Source organism: Misgurnus anguillicaudatus, chromosome 8 (assembly GCF_027580225.2).
Source record: "Misgurnus anguillicaudatus chromosome 8, ASM2758022v2, whole genome shotgun sequence".
Lineage (NCBI taxonomy): Eukaryota > Metazoa > Chordata > Actinopteri > Cypriniformes > Cobitidae > Misgurnus > Misgurnus anguillicaudatus.
In genome coordinates, this window is record NC_073344.2 from 11,617,501 (window position 1) to 11,635,541 (window position 18,041).

Here is an 18,041-nt window from a genome sequence, read left to right on the forward strand (position 1 = left end):
ATCTCCATAAAAAGAGGATTTGACTTTCCCCTTATGCTTAAAACAAACCACTTCCCATCCACTAGTCAATCAGTTCAAAAGAGATGGAGCCTCCTTGATAAAATCAACACTGTTCACTTTCCTCTAAGCATTTGGAGACAACAGCTCTTAGATACGCAAGGAAATTCTTCATTGAAAAGGCAAAGAGGCTCTTTATGACTCAAGCGAAAGGCAGACGCCACATGAGCAGTCTGACCATTGTGTCTCGGCACACACTAACCTGGGCGGCAGGGCCATTACATCACTCTGTGTTATCAGAGTAATGACAGCACTAAGATATATATGAGCGTGTGCGCGAGCCGAGAGTCGGTGTCTGATCAAGTCTGAGCATGTCAGTCGTGCCTCCACTAATTGCCGCTTTAATCAACAGAGTGTTTAACAGTTACCAGGGCTGAAGACATGACAGACAGCAGGCAGTGAGATCTCACACCGTCTCCCACACTGCAAAGGGCAATTAGGGGCTCAAGCCTCAACAGAGGAAGGAAAAGAAAAAAGGAGGGAGTGTGAGAGAAAGGAGTGTGTGTGGAAAGACATCCATGCCCTGTAGTAGTACAAGGTAGACAAAAAAAGATTGGAATGGAAATCTAAATGTCCAGTTTTATTTTGGCCTTACTATGCTTGATGTGCAAAAGGAAATGATTAAAACAAAACACAAATACACACAAAATGCAGGTCTTGATTTTTAAACTGAAAAATTCAAAATGTTGGTCTTATGAAAGGACCCACCATGGTTTCGAGTCCTTTACTGGATAAGGATTATTAAATCATTTCGATTGCACTCAAAAAAGATATTTGAAAGTCTGCCATGAGTGTGGAAACCCTACACAACAGGATGATTTGAAAAAAAAATGCAACAAGAAAAATTCCTATTTAAATGATGGAGTGAAATCTGACTTTAATAAAACTGCTCACACGCTTTAAACTGCTCTGACTAGCAAAACAACACTGCTCTCTAGTGGTCGACCGGTCACACTGACGTTAAGGGTTACAAACAGAGATGAAAGCAGGAATGGGCATCAACTTACTGAGGTCTTCTGCCAGCTGAACCCTCCTGCCTGTGATCAGCTGGACTTTCTTTTCGGTATCCTCACCGAAGTCCTCCAACACTTCTTTAACGTTCTTCTCAAGTCTGCGAACTGTGAACCCAACCAATAAACAATCACTTATTTAAGTAGAAGGCAATAAGCTCCCGATATTCTCCATTACTGGCTTATTGTGTTAAGCAACAAAAACTAAAGACATATTTAAAGGGACATTGCACTTTTTTGGAAATAGGCTCATTTTCCAGCTCCCATAGAGCTAAACATTAGATTTTTACCTTTTTGAAATCCATTCAGCTGATCTCTGGGTCTGGCGCTACCACTTTTAGCATAGCTTAGCATAATCAATTGAATCTGATTAGACCATTAGCATCGTGCCTAAAAAACAACCAAAGAGTTTCGATATTTTTCCTAATTAAAACTTGACTCTTCTGGAGTTACATTGTGTACTAAGACCGACAGAAAAATAAAAGTTGCGATTTTCTAGGCAGATATGGCTAGGAACTATACTCTCATTCTGGCGTAATAATCAACGACTTTGATGCTGTAACATGGCTGCAGGAGGCGCAATGATATTACATAGTGCCAAAAAATAGTCCCCTGCTATTGAAAGATACTAAGGGGACTATTTTCGACTGTTACGTAATATCATTGCGCCTCCTGCAGCCATGTTACAGCAGCAAAGTCTTTGATTATTACGCCAGAATGAGAGTATAGTTCCTAGCCATATCTGCCTAGAAAATCACAACTTTTAATTTACAGTCGTTCTTACGATGTAACTACAGAAGAGTCAAGTTTTAAATAGAAAAAATATATAAACTCTTTAGTTATTTTTAAGCGCGATGCTAAATGGTCTGATCAGATTCAATGGATTGTGCTAAGCTATGCTAAAAGTGCTGGCGCCTGACCCGGAGATCGGCTGGGTGGATTCCAAAACGGTGGGGAGCTGGAAAATGAGCATATTTTCAAAAAAAGTGGAGTGTCTCTTTAAAGGAGGTGACAATTCAGAGACGTACCCTCTGTATTGGTGAGTTGTTGTCGAAGAGTATTGGCTGTGATGGCCAACATCCTCTGGATCCTCCAGAACAGAACTACGTCATTACACTCCAGCTGGAACATAAAAAAATGAGTACTGTTAATGCTTTACTTAAAGTCTTTTTAGTGTTGGGCAAAGATTAATCACGATTAGTCGCATACAAAATAAAAGTGCATTTTTGCATAATATATGTGTCTGTGCTATGTGTAATAATTATGTATATTTAAACACAGACACGTACATATATACATTTCAGAACATTTTTATTTATATATCCATTTTTTAGTGTTAATATCTAACATAGAATATATAAAAATATAAATAAATATACACCTGTAAATGTTTCTTAAATACATAGATGAATGTGTGTGTATTTATATATACATAATAATTACACACAGCACACACTCATATCTTATGCAAAAATCACTTTTATTTTGTATGCGATTAATCGCGATTAATCTTTGCCCAGCACTCACACTTAAAATATTCAACAATTTGACTAAGGAAAAACCATAAACACCTGTAGGGTAAAACTACATTTGGAATTGTATCAAAATATGATCCGACACAATCACAGACAGCTATTACATTATACTAAAACTGTCTTGTACTTGGAAAACAAGACAAGGCAGGAATTTTATCCCCTTACAAATCTAAAAAGTCTGTCAACCTGTCAGTCTTTTTACCTCAGAGTCTACAAAGTGCCTCTGGTAGTAGTAGAAGCCTCGCCGGCAGAGGTTACAATGAAGCAAAGACTTTTGCAGGAAGTGACGTCGATAAAGCTGGTGCCACGTGTCCTTGATCTACAGAAATGTAAAATATTTGAAAAGTTAATGAGAACAATAATATAACACATACACATTTAAGCAACGTCAGATATTTCTGGTTAGGGTCTCACTGACCAGAACGGGGTCCACCTCCACCCCTCGGGCCTCAAGGTTTTTACGCACTGTGGTGACCTCGTCGTTGGCCAGGTAGGCGGTGTGATCATCGTGAAGCTTCAGCAGACGCTCCAGCTCGTTTTTAGTTTCGTTGCGAATGTGCTGCAGTACGTAAAACAACAATTGTGCATTATCATCACATACGGTGACTTTGAAACGTGGTTGCATGGATATGATAAATGGACAGAACACTGTATGAAGGAAGTGACGGTGAGCATTGTCGGTCTTACCTGCTCTGCTGTTCGATTCGTCCACCTTAACCACCGCTGCTTCCAGTCTGGACCCACCATATCTTCTATTACTGATTCAGCTGCAACACAACCATACAGGTCACACAGTCAATAGAAGGGATGGAAGTATGGTTGGAAAGAAAAAAATGAAGGAAGAAAAAAAGAAAGAACAAAAAGGAATGAAGGAAGAAAACAAGAAAGAGTAAAAAATGAAATAAATAAGGAATAAAAGAAGATGGGAAGGAAAAGATGATAAAATAAGGGAAGTATGGAAAAAAGAAAGGAAGAAAGATGGGAAGTAAAAGATGATAGAGTGAGGGAAGGAAGATAGGTAAACATGATAGAGTGAGGGAGGAAAGGAAGGAAGATAGAAAGAAAGGAAGGAAGGAAAAGTAGATGGAAGGAGGGAAAAGCAGAAGGAAGAGAGAAAGAAAGAAAGGAAGGAAGAAAGATGGGAAAGAAAAGATGATAGAGTGAGGGAAGGAAGATAAAAAGAAAGAAAGAAAGAAAGGAGGGAAAAGTAGAAGGAATGAAGGAGAAGAAGTAGATAGAAGGAAGAGCAGAAGGAAGAGAGAAAGAAAGGAAGTTAGGAAGGAAAAGTAGGTGGAAGGAAGGAAGTAGGGATGGGACGATTACCGGTTTCACGATTAACCATGATAAAATTTCCTGACGGTTAGTATTATCGTTTAAAGTGTAATTATCATAACAACCGTGTTTGATTATCGTGATTTTGAAAACTCACTGTAAATTCTGTCCAGCCAGAATCAGATTGACGCAGGCGCGCGCATGCAACATTGGTTTTTGCACGAGAAGGCGTGGCGGAAGGCAGTAACAGGTGCACTGTGTTTTAATGCGTTGCTTATGTGTGCATTTAATGTTCTTATTTAAGGTACTGTTCATTAAAACATTTAATGCAGGGGTGTCCAATACGACCAGTCGATCGCAAATGCAATGCCGGTAGATCGCACATAAGTTAATAACTGTGTATGCTGCTCCACGCCTCCACGAGCTTTGGAAAACAAAGCGCCAAATTGGCATTATGGTCTTAGAAACAAGTCTTTTTGCGTTGCTGCGCATTTCTTCTCAAGTGTGTTTTTATAAATCTTATACCTGCCCGCTGCAGCGGAGTCGTCTAACTTCCGAAATTTAGATGCACATTCTTGCCTTCATGCAGGAGTTGATCCACACGCTCGATGTATGTGCGTGCGATCGATCGATCGACCGAACGAGAGAGAGAGAGATGCTTCTGATAATGTTGTCATTTTCTAGTTTATTTCATCAAAACCGCATCTCCGCTATAAGGAGTACTCGGCATGTACTCAAGGATTTTTTTTAACTCCTCAAAAAGAATGGAGTAATGGTGACAGGCCTAATTTCAACGTAGAGGTAGTCCTCCTCACACATTTAAAGTGTTATTAAAAAATGTAACAGTGTTTTGTTAAAAAATGTTTTTAGCAGGTAGGTCTTGTCGGCTTTATCATTTTAAAAGTAGATTGCCACACAAAATAGGCTGGACACCCCTGATTTAATGTTTATGATTAAAAAAATGCATATAGCTGCTAAAAAAAGAAAAGATGATAGAGGGAGGAAAGGAAGATTGGATTGAAAAGAGAGAAGAAAGAAAGAAAGAAAGAAAGAAAGAAAGAAAGAAAGAAAGAAAGAAAGAAAGAAAGAAAGAAAGAAAGAAAGAAAGAAAGAAAGAAAGAAAAGAAAGAAAGAATGAAAGATGAGAAGGAAAAGATGATAGAGAGAGGAAAGGAAAACAAAAATGAAGGAAGAAAGGAAGATGTGAAGAGAAGATGATAGAGAGAAGGAAGTAAAATAGGAAAAGATGATAGAGGGAGGGAATGAAGATAGAAAGGAAGGAAGGAAGGAAATGGAAAAGAGAAGATGATAGAGAGAAGGAAGGAAAGGAAGATGGGAAGAAAAAGATTATATAGGGAGGGAAGATAGAAAGGAAGGACGGAAGGAAGAGAAGGGGGGAAAGGAAGATTGAAAGACAGGAAGGGGGGAAAAATAAAAAGAAAGGAAGATGTGAAGAGAAGATGATAGAGGGAAGGAAGGAAAATAGGAAAAGATGATAGAGGGAGGGAATGAAGATAGAAAGGAAGAAAGAAAGGAAGGAAGGAGGGAAGGAAGATAGAAAGGAAAAGATGATAGAGTGAGGAAAGGAAGATTGGATTGAAAAGAGAGAAGAAAGAAAGAAAGAAAAAAAGAAAGAAAGATGAGAAGGAAAAGATGATAGAGAGAGGAAAGGAAAACATAAATGAAGGAAGAAAGAAAGATGTGAAGAGAAGATGATAGAGAGAAGGAAGTAAAATAGGAAAAGATGATAGAGGGAGGGAATGAAGATAGAAAGGAAGGAAGGAAGGAAATGGAAAAGAGAAGATGATAGAGAGAAGGAAGGAAAGGAAGATGGGAAGAAAAAGATTATATAGGGAGGGAAGATAGAAAGGAAGGACGGAAGGAAGAGAAGGGGGAAAGGAAGATTGAAAGAAAGGAAGGAGGGAAGAATAAAAGAAAGGAAGATGAGAAGAAAAGATGATAGAGGGAAGGAAGGAAAATAGGAAAAGATGATAGAGGGAGGGAATGAAGATAGAAAGGAAGAAAGAAAGGAAGGAGGGAAGGAAGATAGGAAGGAAAAGATGATAGAGGGAGGAAATGAAGATTGGATTGAAAAGAGAGAAGAAAGATAGAAAGAAAAAAAGAAAGAAAAAAAGAAAGAAAGATGGGAAGGAAAAGATTATAGAGAGAGGAAAGGAAAACATAAATGAAGGAAGAAAGAAAGATGTGAAGAGAAGATGATAGAGGGAAGGAAGGAAAATAGGAAAAGATGATAGAGGGAGGGAATGAAGATAGAAAGGAAGGAAGGAAGGAAATGGAAAAGAGAAGATGCTAGAGAGAAGGAAGGAAAGGAAGATGGGAAGAAAAAGATTATATAGGGAGGGAAGATAGAAAGGAAGGAATATAGGAAAAAAAGAGATGGTAGAGGGAAGATAGGAAAAGATGATAAAGGAGGGAAAGAAGGTAAAAAAGGAAGGAAGAAAGAACAGAAGAAATGAAGGAAGATGGGCAGGAAAAGATGATAGGAAGAAAAGAAAGAAAGACAGACAGACAGATATGAATTTGTCTGAGCAGTTTTGGTGTTGATCATACTGTCTTTTAGACGAGACTGTAGCGTTTCCTCCATGAACTGAATAGCAGCATCCCACTGAGGCTTGTCTGTGATAGAGCGATCCTCCAGAGCATTGTGTTGAATCACTCTCTGCATACACACATACACGAGTAACACTTACTAACAGCACTCAAAAACAGTAAATGTCACTCTTTCAGGTAACAAGATATTACCAAGCTATCCATTGCTCTTTCGTTCCACTTGTGCCGTTTGATGCTCTCCTCCTTAACAGCTTCCTTAAGCTTATCAAAGATGTCATCCTGGTCTTTCCCTTTGTATTCTGCCATAAAGCGGGCAAACTCTTCCTGCAACGTCTCCCATGCAACCTACAATTGCAGCCAAGCAGGCAAACACACACACACACACACACACGTTCAAGAAGTATATTTGCGGTATACTAAGATCTCTGTGGCAACTTCCAACCACTAGCACTTTGGTAATTGGTAAATACTTTAGCGTTGCAACCTCTAGTGCTTTATGAGGAAGTTGTTTATCAGTCCATTGTTTGAGTTTGATGTCTACAGTGGTGTTGAAGGTGCCTGAGTTCATGGTCTGGGCAGCAGGCAGGTATATGTTCTCGATAACATGCGTTGAGACCCTCTCCCAAAGCTTCTTCTGCAAGATGGCTTCCCTGAAACAGACAGAAATTAAAACCATATAGTTAAAAAAACAATACAAACAATATACTAATAATAATCTGACAAATATATCAACAAATAAAATTAAAAAGTGTTTAATGATTCCAAACAGTCGCGTGGAAAGTATGAGCACTGACATTATGACAAAGATGGGAATATTCTGGGGGGTGATGTTCAAACTCATTTATCATATAAAGATGCTCATACATCACAGCTTCCTGTTTGCTTTGTTCTATCGTGTTATGTCAATATACACACAACAAACTAGAGATGCTCAGAGAAGCCACCCTCCAGCTATTCATCATGCCATTGATTTGAGAGGCTGATGGAGCACACTGCATCCCCTACAAACATCTGATCCGTTTCATTTAGCTTGTTCCTCTGGGTTTCAGGTTCATAACTCTACATACAGCCTGCGGCTCTGCATTCTGATGGTGGAGTCAGCCCCAAAGTCATGAGATGGAGGGGCAGAGTGTGATTTCTGTCAGGCAATGATGATGAGTTGAAGGCGATGAAAATTGCTATTATTGCGTGGTTGTGTTGATGAGCACAATACACATTGAATGCTTTTTGCACAATGTTCAGCGTTATGACCTTTAATTTTAATGTGTCAGAATGCCAATGATAAATTTAGTAGCATATAAAACGGGGCCATAAAGGTAATATTGATTTTCCTTGAAAAAGATTTTTATTTTGTAATTCACTGAAAGAGAGCTCACCAGTGTTTTGGTGTAACCTGACTCAAGCTGATCACCTCATCCAAGATCTCGTTTTTGGCCTTTTCAAAGAGCTCGTTCTGTGGGAAAGAGCATTGTAAAGCATGGTATAGGAAGTCATACAGGTTTTAAGCAACATGATGAGGGGTAGATGGCAGAATTTTAAATTTTTTGGGTGACCTGTGTCTTTAAGTTCCAATTAAAATAGATGTGATGCCAAACAAGAGTTTACTCTTACCCTATCAAGCTCTCGTAAGCGAGGGTAGTTGTTCTTCCATTCAGTCTCCAGATTAAATCGGGATGCTGTTCAGTGAGGGAGGAAAGTTTACTTGATTAGCAGAGATCACCTAGAAAAACAGCTTAAGAGTCTTCAGACAGTGCACATTATTTAGAAAGATATCATAGATAGATGAATGGATGGAAGGTTGGATGGAGAGATGGCCAGACAGATGGACATGAAGACAGACAGACAGATGGAGAGATAGCTAGACAAATGGACAAATAGATAAACAAATTGAGAGATGGACAGACAAATGGAGGGTTGGACAGAGACAGATAGATAGATGGAAAGATAAATAGACAGACAAATGAAAAAATAGACAGACACAGAGAGATAGACAGACAGACAGACAGACAGACAGAGAGATGTACAGACGGACAGATAGATGAATGGAGAAACAGGTAGACAAATAGATAGATAGACAAATGAAGAGATGGATAGACAAATGGATAGATGGATGGACAAATGGAGAGATGGACTGACAGACAGACGAACAAACATGCAGACAGACAGACAGACAGACAGACAGACAAAAAGATAGACAAATGGAAAGATAGATAAACAAATGGAGAGATGGACAGACAGACAGATAGATAACTGTAAATATGGATGGACAAATGGAGAGATGGACAGACAGATGGAGAGATGGATGGACAAATAGAGAGATGGATGGACAAACGAAGAGATGGATAGACAAATGGAGAGGAGGACAGACAGACGGACGAACATGCAGACAGACATACAGACAAATAGATGGAAAGATAGATAGACAAATGGAAAGATAGATAAACAAATGGAGAGATGGACAAACAGACAAATAGATACCTGGAAAGATGAAGAGATGGACAGACATACAGATAGATAACTGGAAAGATGGATGGACAAATGGAGAGATGGATGGACAAATAGAGAGATGGATGAACAAATTGAGAGATGGATGAACAAATTGAGAGATGGACAGACAGACAGACATGCAGACAGACAGACAAACAAACAAACAGATGGAGAGATGGATAGACAAATGGAAAGATAGATAAGCAAATTGAGAGATAGAAAGACAAATGGAGAGTTGGACAGATGGATAGACAGACAAATGGAAAGATAGATAAACAAATAGAGATACACAGACAGACATATAGATAGATGGAGAGATAGACAGACAAAAGGAGAGATAGAAAGACAAATGGAGAGATGGATGGACAAATAGAGAGATGGAGTGACAAATGGAGAGATGGACAGACAGACATGCAGACAGACAGACAAACAAACAAACAGATGGAGAGATGGATAGACAAATGGAAAGATAGATAAGCAAATTGAGAGATAGAAAGACAAATGGAGAGTTGGACAGACAGATAGATAGATGGACAGATGGATAGACAGACAAATGGAAAGTTAGATAAACAAATAGAGATACACAGACAGACAGATGGAGAGACAGACAGACAGATAGATAGATGGAGAGATAGACAGACAAAAGGAGAGATAGATAGACAAATGGAGAGATGGATAGATAGACAGATGAATAGATGGAGAGATGGATAGACAAATGGAGAGATAAACAGTCAAATAGAGAGATAGATAGACAAATGGAGAGATGGATAGATAGACAGATGAATAGATGGAGAGAGGGATAGACAAATGCAGAGATAGACAGACAAATGGAGAGATAGATAGACAAATGGAGGGATGGATAGATAGACAGATGAATAGATGGAGAGATGGATAGACAAATGCAGAGATAGACAGACAAATGCAGAGATAGATAGACAAATGCAGAGATAGACAGACAAATGGAGAAATAGACAGACAAATGAAGAGATGGACAGAATAATGCAGAGATAGACAGACAAATGGAGAGATAGATAGACAAATGCAGAAATAGACAGATAAATGGAGAAATAGACTGACAAATGGAGAAAAAGACTGACAAATGTAGAGATAGACAGACAAATGGAGAGATAGACAGACAAATGGAGAGATAGATAGACAAATGCAGAGATAGACAGATAAATGCAGAAATAGACAGACAAATGGAGAAATAGACAGACAAATGAAGAGATGGACAGAATAATGCCGAGATAGACAGAAAAATGGAGAGATAGATAGACAAATGCAGAAATAGACAGATAAATGGAGAAATAGACTGACAAATGAAGAGATGGACAGACAGACAGACCAAAAAACAGTGTGAACTTTGACTTAAACTTTTTCCAATGACAACAGCTTTGTTCCTCAAACACCCCCCCATCTCCCTGCACCTCTCTTCTCTATAGGGACTCTAGACAGACTGCACCACGGACGTGATCAATGTACCCGGAGCCAGGCGTGCACTGTATCAGCAACCCAACATCCCCCGGGGAACCCAAGTCCCCAGCACACACACGGCCGGCCGCCTAACTCACACAATGGAGATGACGCTAATTGCTCTGGTTATCGGACGGGCCCCGGTGCAACTGCCGAGATCGATAGCCCACACAAAGGTTTGAGGAGCGTCCCGGGTCAGGCAATAAATCTAGAGGCAGAGCGTTTGCAGGGCTGGCCTGTTAATTGGCAGCGAGGAGGTCTGCAGCACACCCGCCGCTGAACGTCCGAGCTGAGGTGAGGCGTGACAGGAATCCGCACGCACAGCTCTGCTGAGGTGAGTTAAGTGCTGTTGGTTTGGTTTCTATTAAGGTTTATTTACTGGGTCTCCTGAGAGCTGCGTACACTGGTTCTTAAAATGCCCTTAAAAATCATCATCTTATTAAGAGACTAAAAATAGCAGAGATCGAGCAAAAGGCCTGAAAGCATAGTGTCTGGACGAAGAGGAAAACGCTGTTTTCAAATGTATCTGAATTAGTGCAGACATAGCCTGAATCTCTCCGTCTTACCTTTGAAGGCATCAGCTTGTTGTTCCACTGACTCTCTGACCATCTTCCAGAAGCAGTCGGACACAGCAAGACTCAGGTTCTTCGTGGTCACCTGATGAGCTTTCAACATGCCATCTCTGTAACAGTGGGTAGAGATTGTCCAATCAAAACAAATGACCGATCACAGAAAAATAAGACTGTACTGTATGGCTCCTACCTCAGCAGTCTTGAGTTCTGGAAGAAGTCCTCTTCATAGTCCTTTATCGAGTCTATGCTCTCATTAGTACTGCCTAAAAACATGGGTTTAAAAGTTCGTTACAAATGCAAAGAAGCAGAAATGAGACTTTTCACAAAAGATCTGATGTTTACCTTTGCCAGTTACTACAGCGAAGTAGCCTAATGCCTTCATTGGGAATAATTTTCCTTCAACTATTTGCTGGATTCTGCAAGGAGAACAAATAATACATGTATAGGTCTGAACAAAAGGCTATAGTTCTTATAGTGTGTGAGCAAATGCAAAAGCAAATGCTCCCTCTAGTGGCTAATACCATGAATAACACCTACTATCAGACATACGCATTAAAGGGAGTCTAAAGCAATTTCAAGCATTCTGACTTATTAACACTGTTTAAGAGTGTTTACGTCGCCAGGGTTCGTACAAGTTTCATAAAGTTTATTTTGAACTTGATAGATTTATACGTAAGATTTAGCTTTATTTCAACAATTTCAGTGTTTGAAGTATAGTGGAAGTCCTTATATGGGCACTTTTTATTTGGAATAGAGACAGAGCGCAGTTATGCAAATGTGAAAACCACGCCCACTGGGGGGGGGAACGCAATCCAACCGTCTCCATTGACTTTGTATTGCGAGAAGCCGCCTCCTTGTCATTTCTGGCTTATATCAAAAAACTGAATAATGCCTAAAAGCTGCTGTGTGACAATATGTACAGCTAACAAGCCAAAGAACCCAGAAATAAGTTTTTATAAGCTGTCGAGCCGTAAAACCCACCCTTTAAGGAGAATAAAGTGGATCGCCGACTACGTTTCCCCCTATTGGACGCAGTTCTACTAATAGTATTACTATGAAAAGTTGCCTGTGTCCATTTCTGTGTCTTTGAACGCTCGTTTTTTGGGGTCGACAGCTTATAAAAACTTATTTACAGATTAAACTTAAAAACAGATTAATACCTAAAAGCTGCTGTGTGACAAGGTGTACATCTAACAACCCAAAAAAACAAATACGTTTTTATAAGCTTTCAACTTCAAAAAAACGAGCGCTTAAAGACACAGAAATGGAAACAGGCAACTTTTCATAGTACTCCTATTAGTAAAACTGCGTCCAATAGGGGGAAACGTAGTCGGCGATCCACTTTGTTCTCCTTGGGGGCTGGGTTTTGCGGCTCGACAGCTTATAAAAACTTATTTCTGGGTTCTTTGGCTTGTTAGCTGTACATATTGTCACACAGCAGCTTTTAGGCATTATTCAGTTTTTTGTTATTAGCCAGAAATGACAAGGCGGCGTCCTCTCGCAATACAAAGTCAATGGAGACGGTTGGATTGCTTTCCCCCCCGGTGGGTGTGGTTTTCAGGTTATGACGCGCTGCGCTCTGTCTCTATAGCGCCAACCAAGAGCTGATACGAAATCAACGTCACCAGAGAAGTGTGTTGTTGTTTGTGAGGGAAATTTAAGCATGTTCCGCTTCCCAATGAACCTGGTCTTATGGAAACAATGGATATGATTTGTTTATCCAGGCTAGCAGCGGATTTGTGCAAGTGTGTTTGTTTAAAGGGTTAGTTCACCAAAAAATGACAAAAATGTCATTAATTAATCACCCTCATGTCGTTCCAAACTCAGAAGACCTTCGTTCATCTTCAGAAACACAGTTTAAGATGTTTTAGATTTAGTCCAAGAGCTTGCTGACCCTTCATTGAAAATCCATGTACGGCACACTGTCCATGTCCAGAAAGGCAACAAAAACATCATCAAAGTGTGACATCAGTGGGTCAGTTAGAATGTGTTGAAGCATCGGAAATACATTTTGGTCAAAAAATAACAAAAATTATGACTTTATTCAGCATCGTCTTCTCTTCCGGTTCTGTTGTGAACCACATGCACGAGACTAAAGTCATGTGACTGCAGTGACGCGGCTGATGTGTTATCCTCAGACATGTTTGCAAAGTGTTTTTTTTTAACTTACAGCATGCGTCTCCCTCAGACTGTAAACAAAGCCCGGGCTCACACAAAAAAACAGCTGGGGCGCACCACATAACACGTCAGCCACGGCGTACGTCATCCGCATCACTGCAGTCACGCGACTTCAGTCTCGTGCATGCGCCTCACAACAGTACCGGAAGAGAAGACAATGCTGAATAAAGTCATAATTTTTGTTATTTTTGGACCAAAATGTATTTCCGATGCTTCAACATATTCTAACTGATGTCACATGGACTACTTTGATGATGTTTTTATTACCTTTCTGGACATGGACAGTATACTAGTGTTGGGCGATATGCCCCATTTTGAGATCGTCCTATCGTCAGCCTGTGAGATCGGCGATTCGCGATAGTATCGGAGGGCGGGGCAGTAGTTTACTCATTTTTTTTTACTCATTATAACAAGTCACTTGATGGGTGGACAAAAAAGAACAAGAGCAACACCGTCATGACCGCAACTTTCTTAAAACTGATGCCATTAATGTGAGCGCGTCATTAAAACCCTAACCATGAATACTTAACTGTAAAAACATGCATCTGCGCGCACACACACACACAAACGTGCGCGCACATACAAACAATTCAATGCATTTGTTTAGTGCTGTTTCAGAAGACTACACGAGTCAAGCAGTGGTGCTCTCAAATGAGCCTTTTTAAACGCATCGGTCCAGCGAAACGCGATCATATTTTAAACACAATCATATTTTAAACACGAGGGACGTGTTGCTACAACTCCTTGAAATGCATATCATAAACAGGATTAATACGTAGTGATCTGACTTCGGACCGAGCACAGCTTTCTGCAAGTCCGCGAGAGTGAGAGAGGCGCCATGCAGCGGGTCATATTTTAAACAAAAAGTAAAGTTTGCCTCAGCTCGCATGAAACGCATTAAACTGAACAAAGACATAAGGATTACTACTTTAGTTTATGTTTAGACTTCGGACAGACGCGAGAGCGCGTGCACGTGAGACAGAGAGAAGCGCAGCTGGTCATGACGCGGGTGCTAGAAGGAGTCCAAGACGCGCGCATTAGGTGCAGGTACGTGCAAGAAGGAATTCTCTCTTTACAAGCCCTCCGCGTAAAGTGAAGCCCACAAACCCTCATGCGAGGAAAAGCATGCAATGTGGGTGTTAATGTAAAACTATGATGATAATAATAATAATAATAATAATAGTAACCATTCGCCAACTATCGTTATGACTATCGCCATGAAAACCTGTCATTGGCGATATGTCTAAAGATCGTCGATACACGATACTATCGTCTATCGGCACAACCCTACAGTATACCGTACATAGATTTTCAATAAAGGGTCAAAAAGCTCTCGGACTAAATCCAAAACATCTTAAACTGTGTTTCCAAAGATGAACGGAGGTCTTCTGAGTTTGGAACGACATGAGGGTGAGTCATTAATGACATTATTTTCATTTCTGGGTGAACTATCCCTTTAAAGCTGGATTTCTTTGAAATTGGGCAATCCCAACTGGGTCATGTGTCGCAGGCGGTAAGTAAAACTGCGTCAAATGTCTGTGTTTTGTTGGCAATCGGCATGTAAGTGCACATAATGTAAACGACACAAACATGTAGTGACTCATCAGTTATCCAGAGATAGTGGGATAATGTTTTGTGTGTTCGTGACTTGCTCCGCCCGTGGTACACCTCGATTGGGTCGAGTTTATTCGGAAAGTATCGGTATAACTGATCTGTCTTTTAAAAATCTAATAAAACTAAAGACTCTTTGGATATATGAGGATGTAATACTATTCTATAGGTACTAGATTAACATGAGATAAGCAGAAACAGCATGTGTTATGTAAGCTTTAAAGGGACAGTTCACCCAAAAATGAAAATGTATCATGTAGGAAAAATAATACTATGGAAGCGAATGTGGATCATGATCAGTTTGATTTTAAACATTCCTCAAAATATCTTCCTTTGTGGTCATCAGAACAAAGAAATGTATACAGGTTTGTAACAACATGAGGATTATTAAATGATGATAGATTTTTCATTTTTAAACAGCAGTCTAAAAGTTCGTACTCTGCTTGGACTGGCCAGGTTCTTTTCTGCCAGGTCAACCTTGGTGAGAACGAAGATGGTCCTTTTGCCCTGAGGGTCCATTTGACTGACCAGATCTGTGACTATACTACGCTCGGCATCTACTGAGCCATCCTGAAAGAGAGGAGACAGACAGAAGGTGTTAATACAGAGTTTATGTGCTTTTAACTCTTTAAAGGAAGTGGCAAAAACTCATCCTGAATGCAGAGAATGATGGCATTTGGATTCTGCATGTAAGCTCTGCTCATGCTGAAAATCGTGTCCTTTGTGTCAGCGGCCATTCCTGTTGTCACAGTACTGCACACAAATGAAAAGTGCCATATTAAAACCAGTGCATTACTGTGCATTAATGCTATACATTTCATCAATATGTGTCTTTTCTTGGAATCAAACCCATGACCTTGGTGTTGCTATACTGGTCTACCAACTAATACAAATTAACACTGTTATTGACTTATGAAGTCAATGACCGTCAAAAAGGGTCTGCACTTTATTTTGCAGTGTATTTAGTATGTAATATGGGTTACACAGTTGCAGGGTAGGTATATAGTACAGGACTGTAATATAAAGTGTTACTGAAATATGCATTTAAAAATAGTATTAAGTCGTACAAGGCTTTATTGCATGTGAAAGCGCAAATCTGTATAAAACTTACACTGATGACTCCGGGCAAGTCAACCAGCACCATTCTCTGGATTCCCGGGCCTTTAACACTTAAAGAGATAGTCTAACAGAAGAAAAGGATAAAATATGTTACTATACTATACTAAGTAATTGTGACATAGCAATTGCTGAATATAGCTCACCTCTGGGCTGACCGTCTGCCCCTCCTTCACGCTCTTCCTCATCCTGATCTCGATCTCATGCCTCAGGGCTGCCAGCTAAAGCAAGAAAAAAGTGAGGCAAGAAAAGAAAAGAGTGAGGCATCATCCCACAGATCTGACATGTGAATGCTGAGACTGATGATGAACTTGAGCTAACAGACTTACATCCTCCTCTTTCCCAAGGTCAAACTCACGGGAGCTGTCTTTGAACATTGCTACATGGTGAGCTCCTTCACTTAGCGTCACCTACAGCAAATGTGTAATATTAAAGAGATGTAAGTCGGAATATTGCATCGCAAATAGTACAGGGAGAAAATACAAAAGCTTCTTTGGATAAAGTATGTTCTGGAGGATAAGCTCAAGATTGAAAGGCATGTGACATCATCACATTTAAAGTTGACACAGTGAGTGATATGTACTGTATGTAGAAACAACATGTGGTGAGACCCCTCTTCAAAATCCATTTATATGGCGTATCAGTGCGGAATGTGTTGGATCACCCAAGATGGAGATGCTAATACCAGGTGTAAACAGGGCCGTAGAGTATCTGAATGTTGCTTGTTTAGTTCACCTTGACAGGAGACCTAGTCATCATCTCTCCAGAGCCTCTGGGAAAGATCCTGGCTTGAGCGATCATCTCTAACACGCTGGTCTTTCCTGCACTCTGGTCTCCAACTACCACAACCTGTACAAGCGAAGATATGACAGAACTACCGCAGGTTATTACTGACCATATATACAGAAAGCATGCATGCAAATCATTAATGAATCGTATGGTGTAATAATCTGACAGTCCAGCAGAAGGAATAAAAGATAACTAACTCGTGGCAGGTGATCTTGGGTATTGTAGTTGGAATCATAATCCGAAAGGATGTCCAGGACCTCAGAGTACAAATCAATTAAAGACTTCTACATGGAAATATGAGCAAGAAACAAAGGTTAAGCATAATCACTTTCCAACAGATGGAAAACAAAAAAGATCAAACAGCTATGGTTCTCGTACATATATGTGACCCTGGACCACAAACCCAGTCATAAGTAGCATGAGTATACATTGTATGGATACATTTTTTATGCCAAAATTCATTAGGATATTAAGTGAAGATCATGTTCCATGAAGATATTTTTAAAGGGACATTCCAGTTTTTTAAAAAATAGGCTCATTTTTCAGCTACCCTAGAGGTAAACATTTGATTTTTATCGTTTTGGAATCCATTCAGCTGATCTCCGGGTCTGGCGGTACCACTTTTAGCATAGCTTAGCATAATCCATTGAATCTGATTAGACCATTAGCATTACGCTCAAAAGTAACCTAAGAGTTTCCATATAATTTCTATTTAAAACATGAATCTTCTGTAGTTACATCGTATACTAAGACCGACGTAAAATTAGAAGTTATGATTTTCTAGGCAGAAAAGGCTAGGAACGAACTATACTCTCATTCTGGCGTAATAATCAAGGACTTTGCTGATGTAAAATGGCTGCAGCAGGCGCAAAGAAATTATGAAGCATCTAAAAGTACTCCTCCATTAGAAAATCACAACTTTTAATTTTCGGTCGGTCTTAGTATACGATGTAACTACAGAAGATTCATGTTTTAAATAGGAAAAATATCAAAACACTTTTTGGTTAATTTTTGAGCGCAATGCTAAATGGTCAGCTTCAAATCAGATTCAACGTATTATGCTAAGCTATGCTAAAAGTGGTGCCGCCAAACCCGGAGATCAGCTGAATGGATTTCAAAATGGTAAAAACCAAATGTTTAACTCTAGGGGAGCTGGAAAATGAGCCAACTTTCAAAAAAAGTGGAGTGTCCCTTTAACTCTTTCCCCGCCATTGACGAGATATCTCGTCAATCAAGAGAAAACGCTTCCCCGCCAATGACGAGTATTTCCGTCTTTCCGCAATACCGCTATTATCCACTACACACCTTCCGCAACATTTTAAAAAGTAAAAAGTATTGCCCTATGGCAAGCAGCTGCATGTCCGTGTCTG

The 18,041-nt window shown here is 39.9% G+C and overlaps 1 protein-coding gene across 7 annotated transcripts in view; it reads right to left on the minus strand.

Annotated features, from left to right (window-relative positions):
- Nucleotides 1-18,041, minus strand: part of opa1 (OPA1 mitochondrial dynamin like GTPase) — a 56,889-nt gene that overhangs the window by 25,446 nt on the left and 13,402 nt on the right. For all 7 annotated transcript variants that reach the window (XM_073870296.1, XM_073870294.1, XM_073870293.1 and 4 more), the window contains 20 exons: nucleotides 16,869-16,955; nucleotides 16,618-16,731; nucleotides 16,212-16,292; nucleotides 16,029-16,103; nucleotides 15,878-15,949; nucleotides 15,416-15,518; nucleotides 15,205-15,332; nucleotides 11,320-11,392; nucleotides 11,168-11,240; nucleotides 10,972-11,087; nucleotides 8,057-8,121; nucleotides 7,822-7,898; nucleotides 6,930-7,095; nucleotides 6,638-6,790; nucleotides 6,446-6,554; nucleotides 3,290-3,369; nucleotides 3,021-3,161; nucleotides 2,805-2,921; nucleotides 2,096-2,189; nucleotides 1,065-1,175 (listed from right to left, as the gene is read on the minus strand). In XM_073870296.1, coding sequence (XP_073726397.1) covers nucleotides 1,065-1,175; nucleotides 2,096-2,189; nucleotides 2,805-2,921; nucleotides 3,021-3,161; nucleotides 3,290-3,369; nucleotides 6,446-6,554; nucleotides 6,638-6,790; nucleotides 6,930-7,095; nucleotides 7,822-7,898; nucleotides 8,057-8,121; nucleotides 10,972-11,087; nucleotides 11,168-11,240; nucleotides 11,320-11,392; nucleotides 15,205-15,332; nucleotides 15,416-15,518; nucleotides 15,878-15,949; nucleotides 16,029-16,103; nucleotides 16,212-16,292; nucleotides 16,618-16,731; nucleotides 16,869-16,955 — 2,035 coding nt within the window. The remainder of the gene's footprint in view (nucleotides 1-1,064; nucleotides 1,176-2,095; nucleotides 2,190-2,804; nucleotides 2,922-3,020; nucleotides 3,162-3,289; nucleotides 3,370-6,445; nucleotides 6,555-6,637; nucleotides 6,791-6,929; nucleotides 7,096-7,821; nucleotides 7,899-8,056; nucleotides 8,122-10,971; nucleotides 11,088-11,167; nucleotides 11,241-11,319; nucleotides 11,393-15,204; nucleotides 15,333-15,415; nucleotides 15,519-15,877; nucleotides 15,950-16,028; nucleotides 16,104-16,211; nucleotides 16,293-16,617; nucleotides 16,732-16,868; nucleotides 16,956-18,041) is intronic.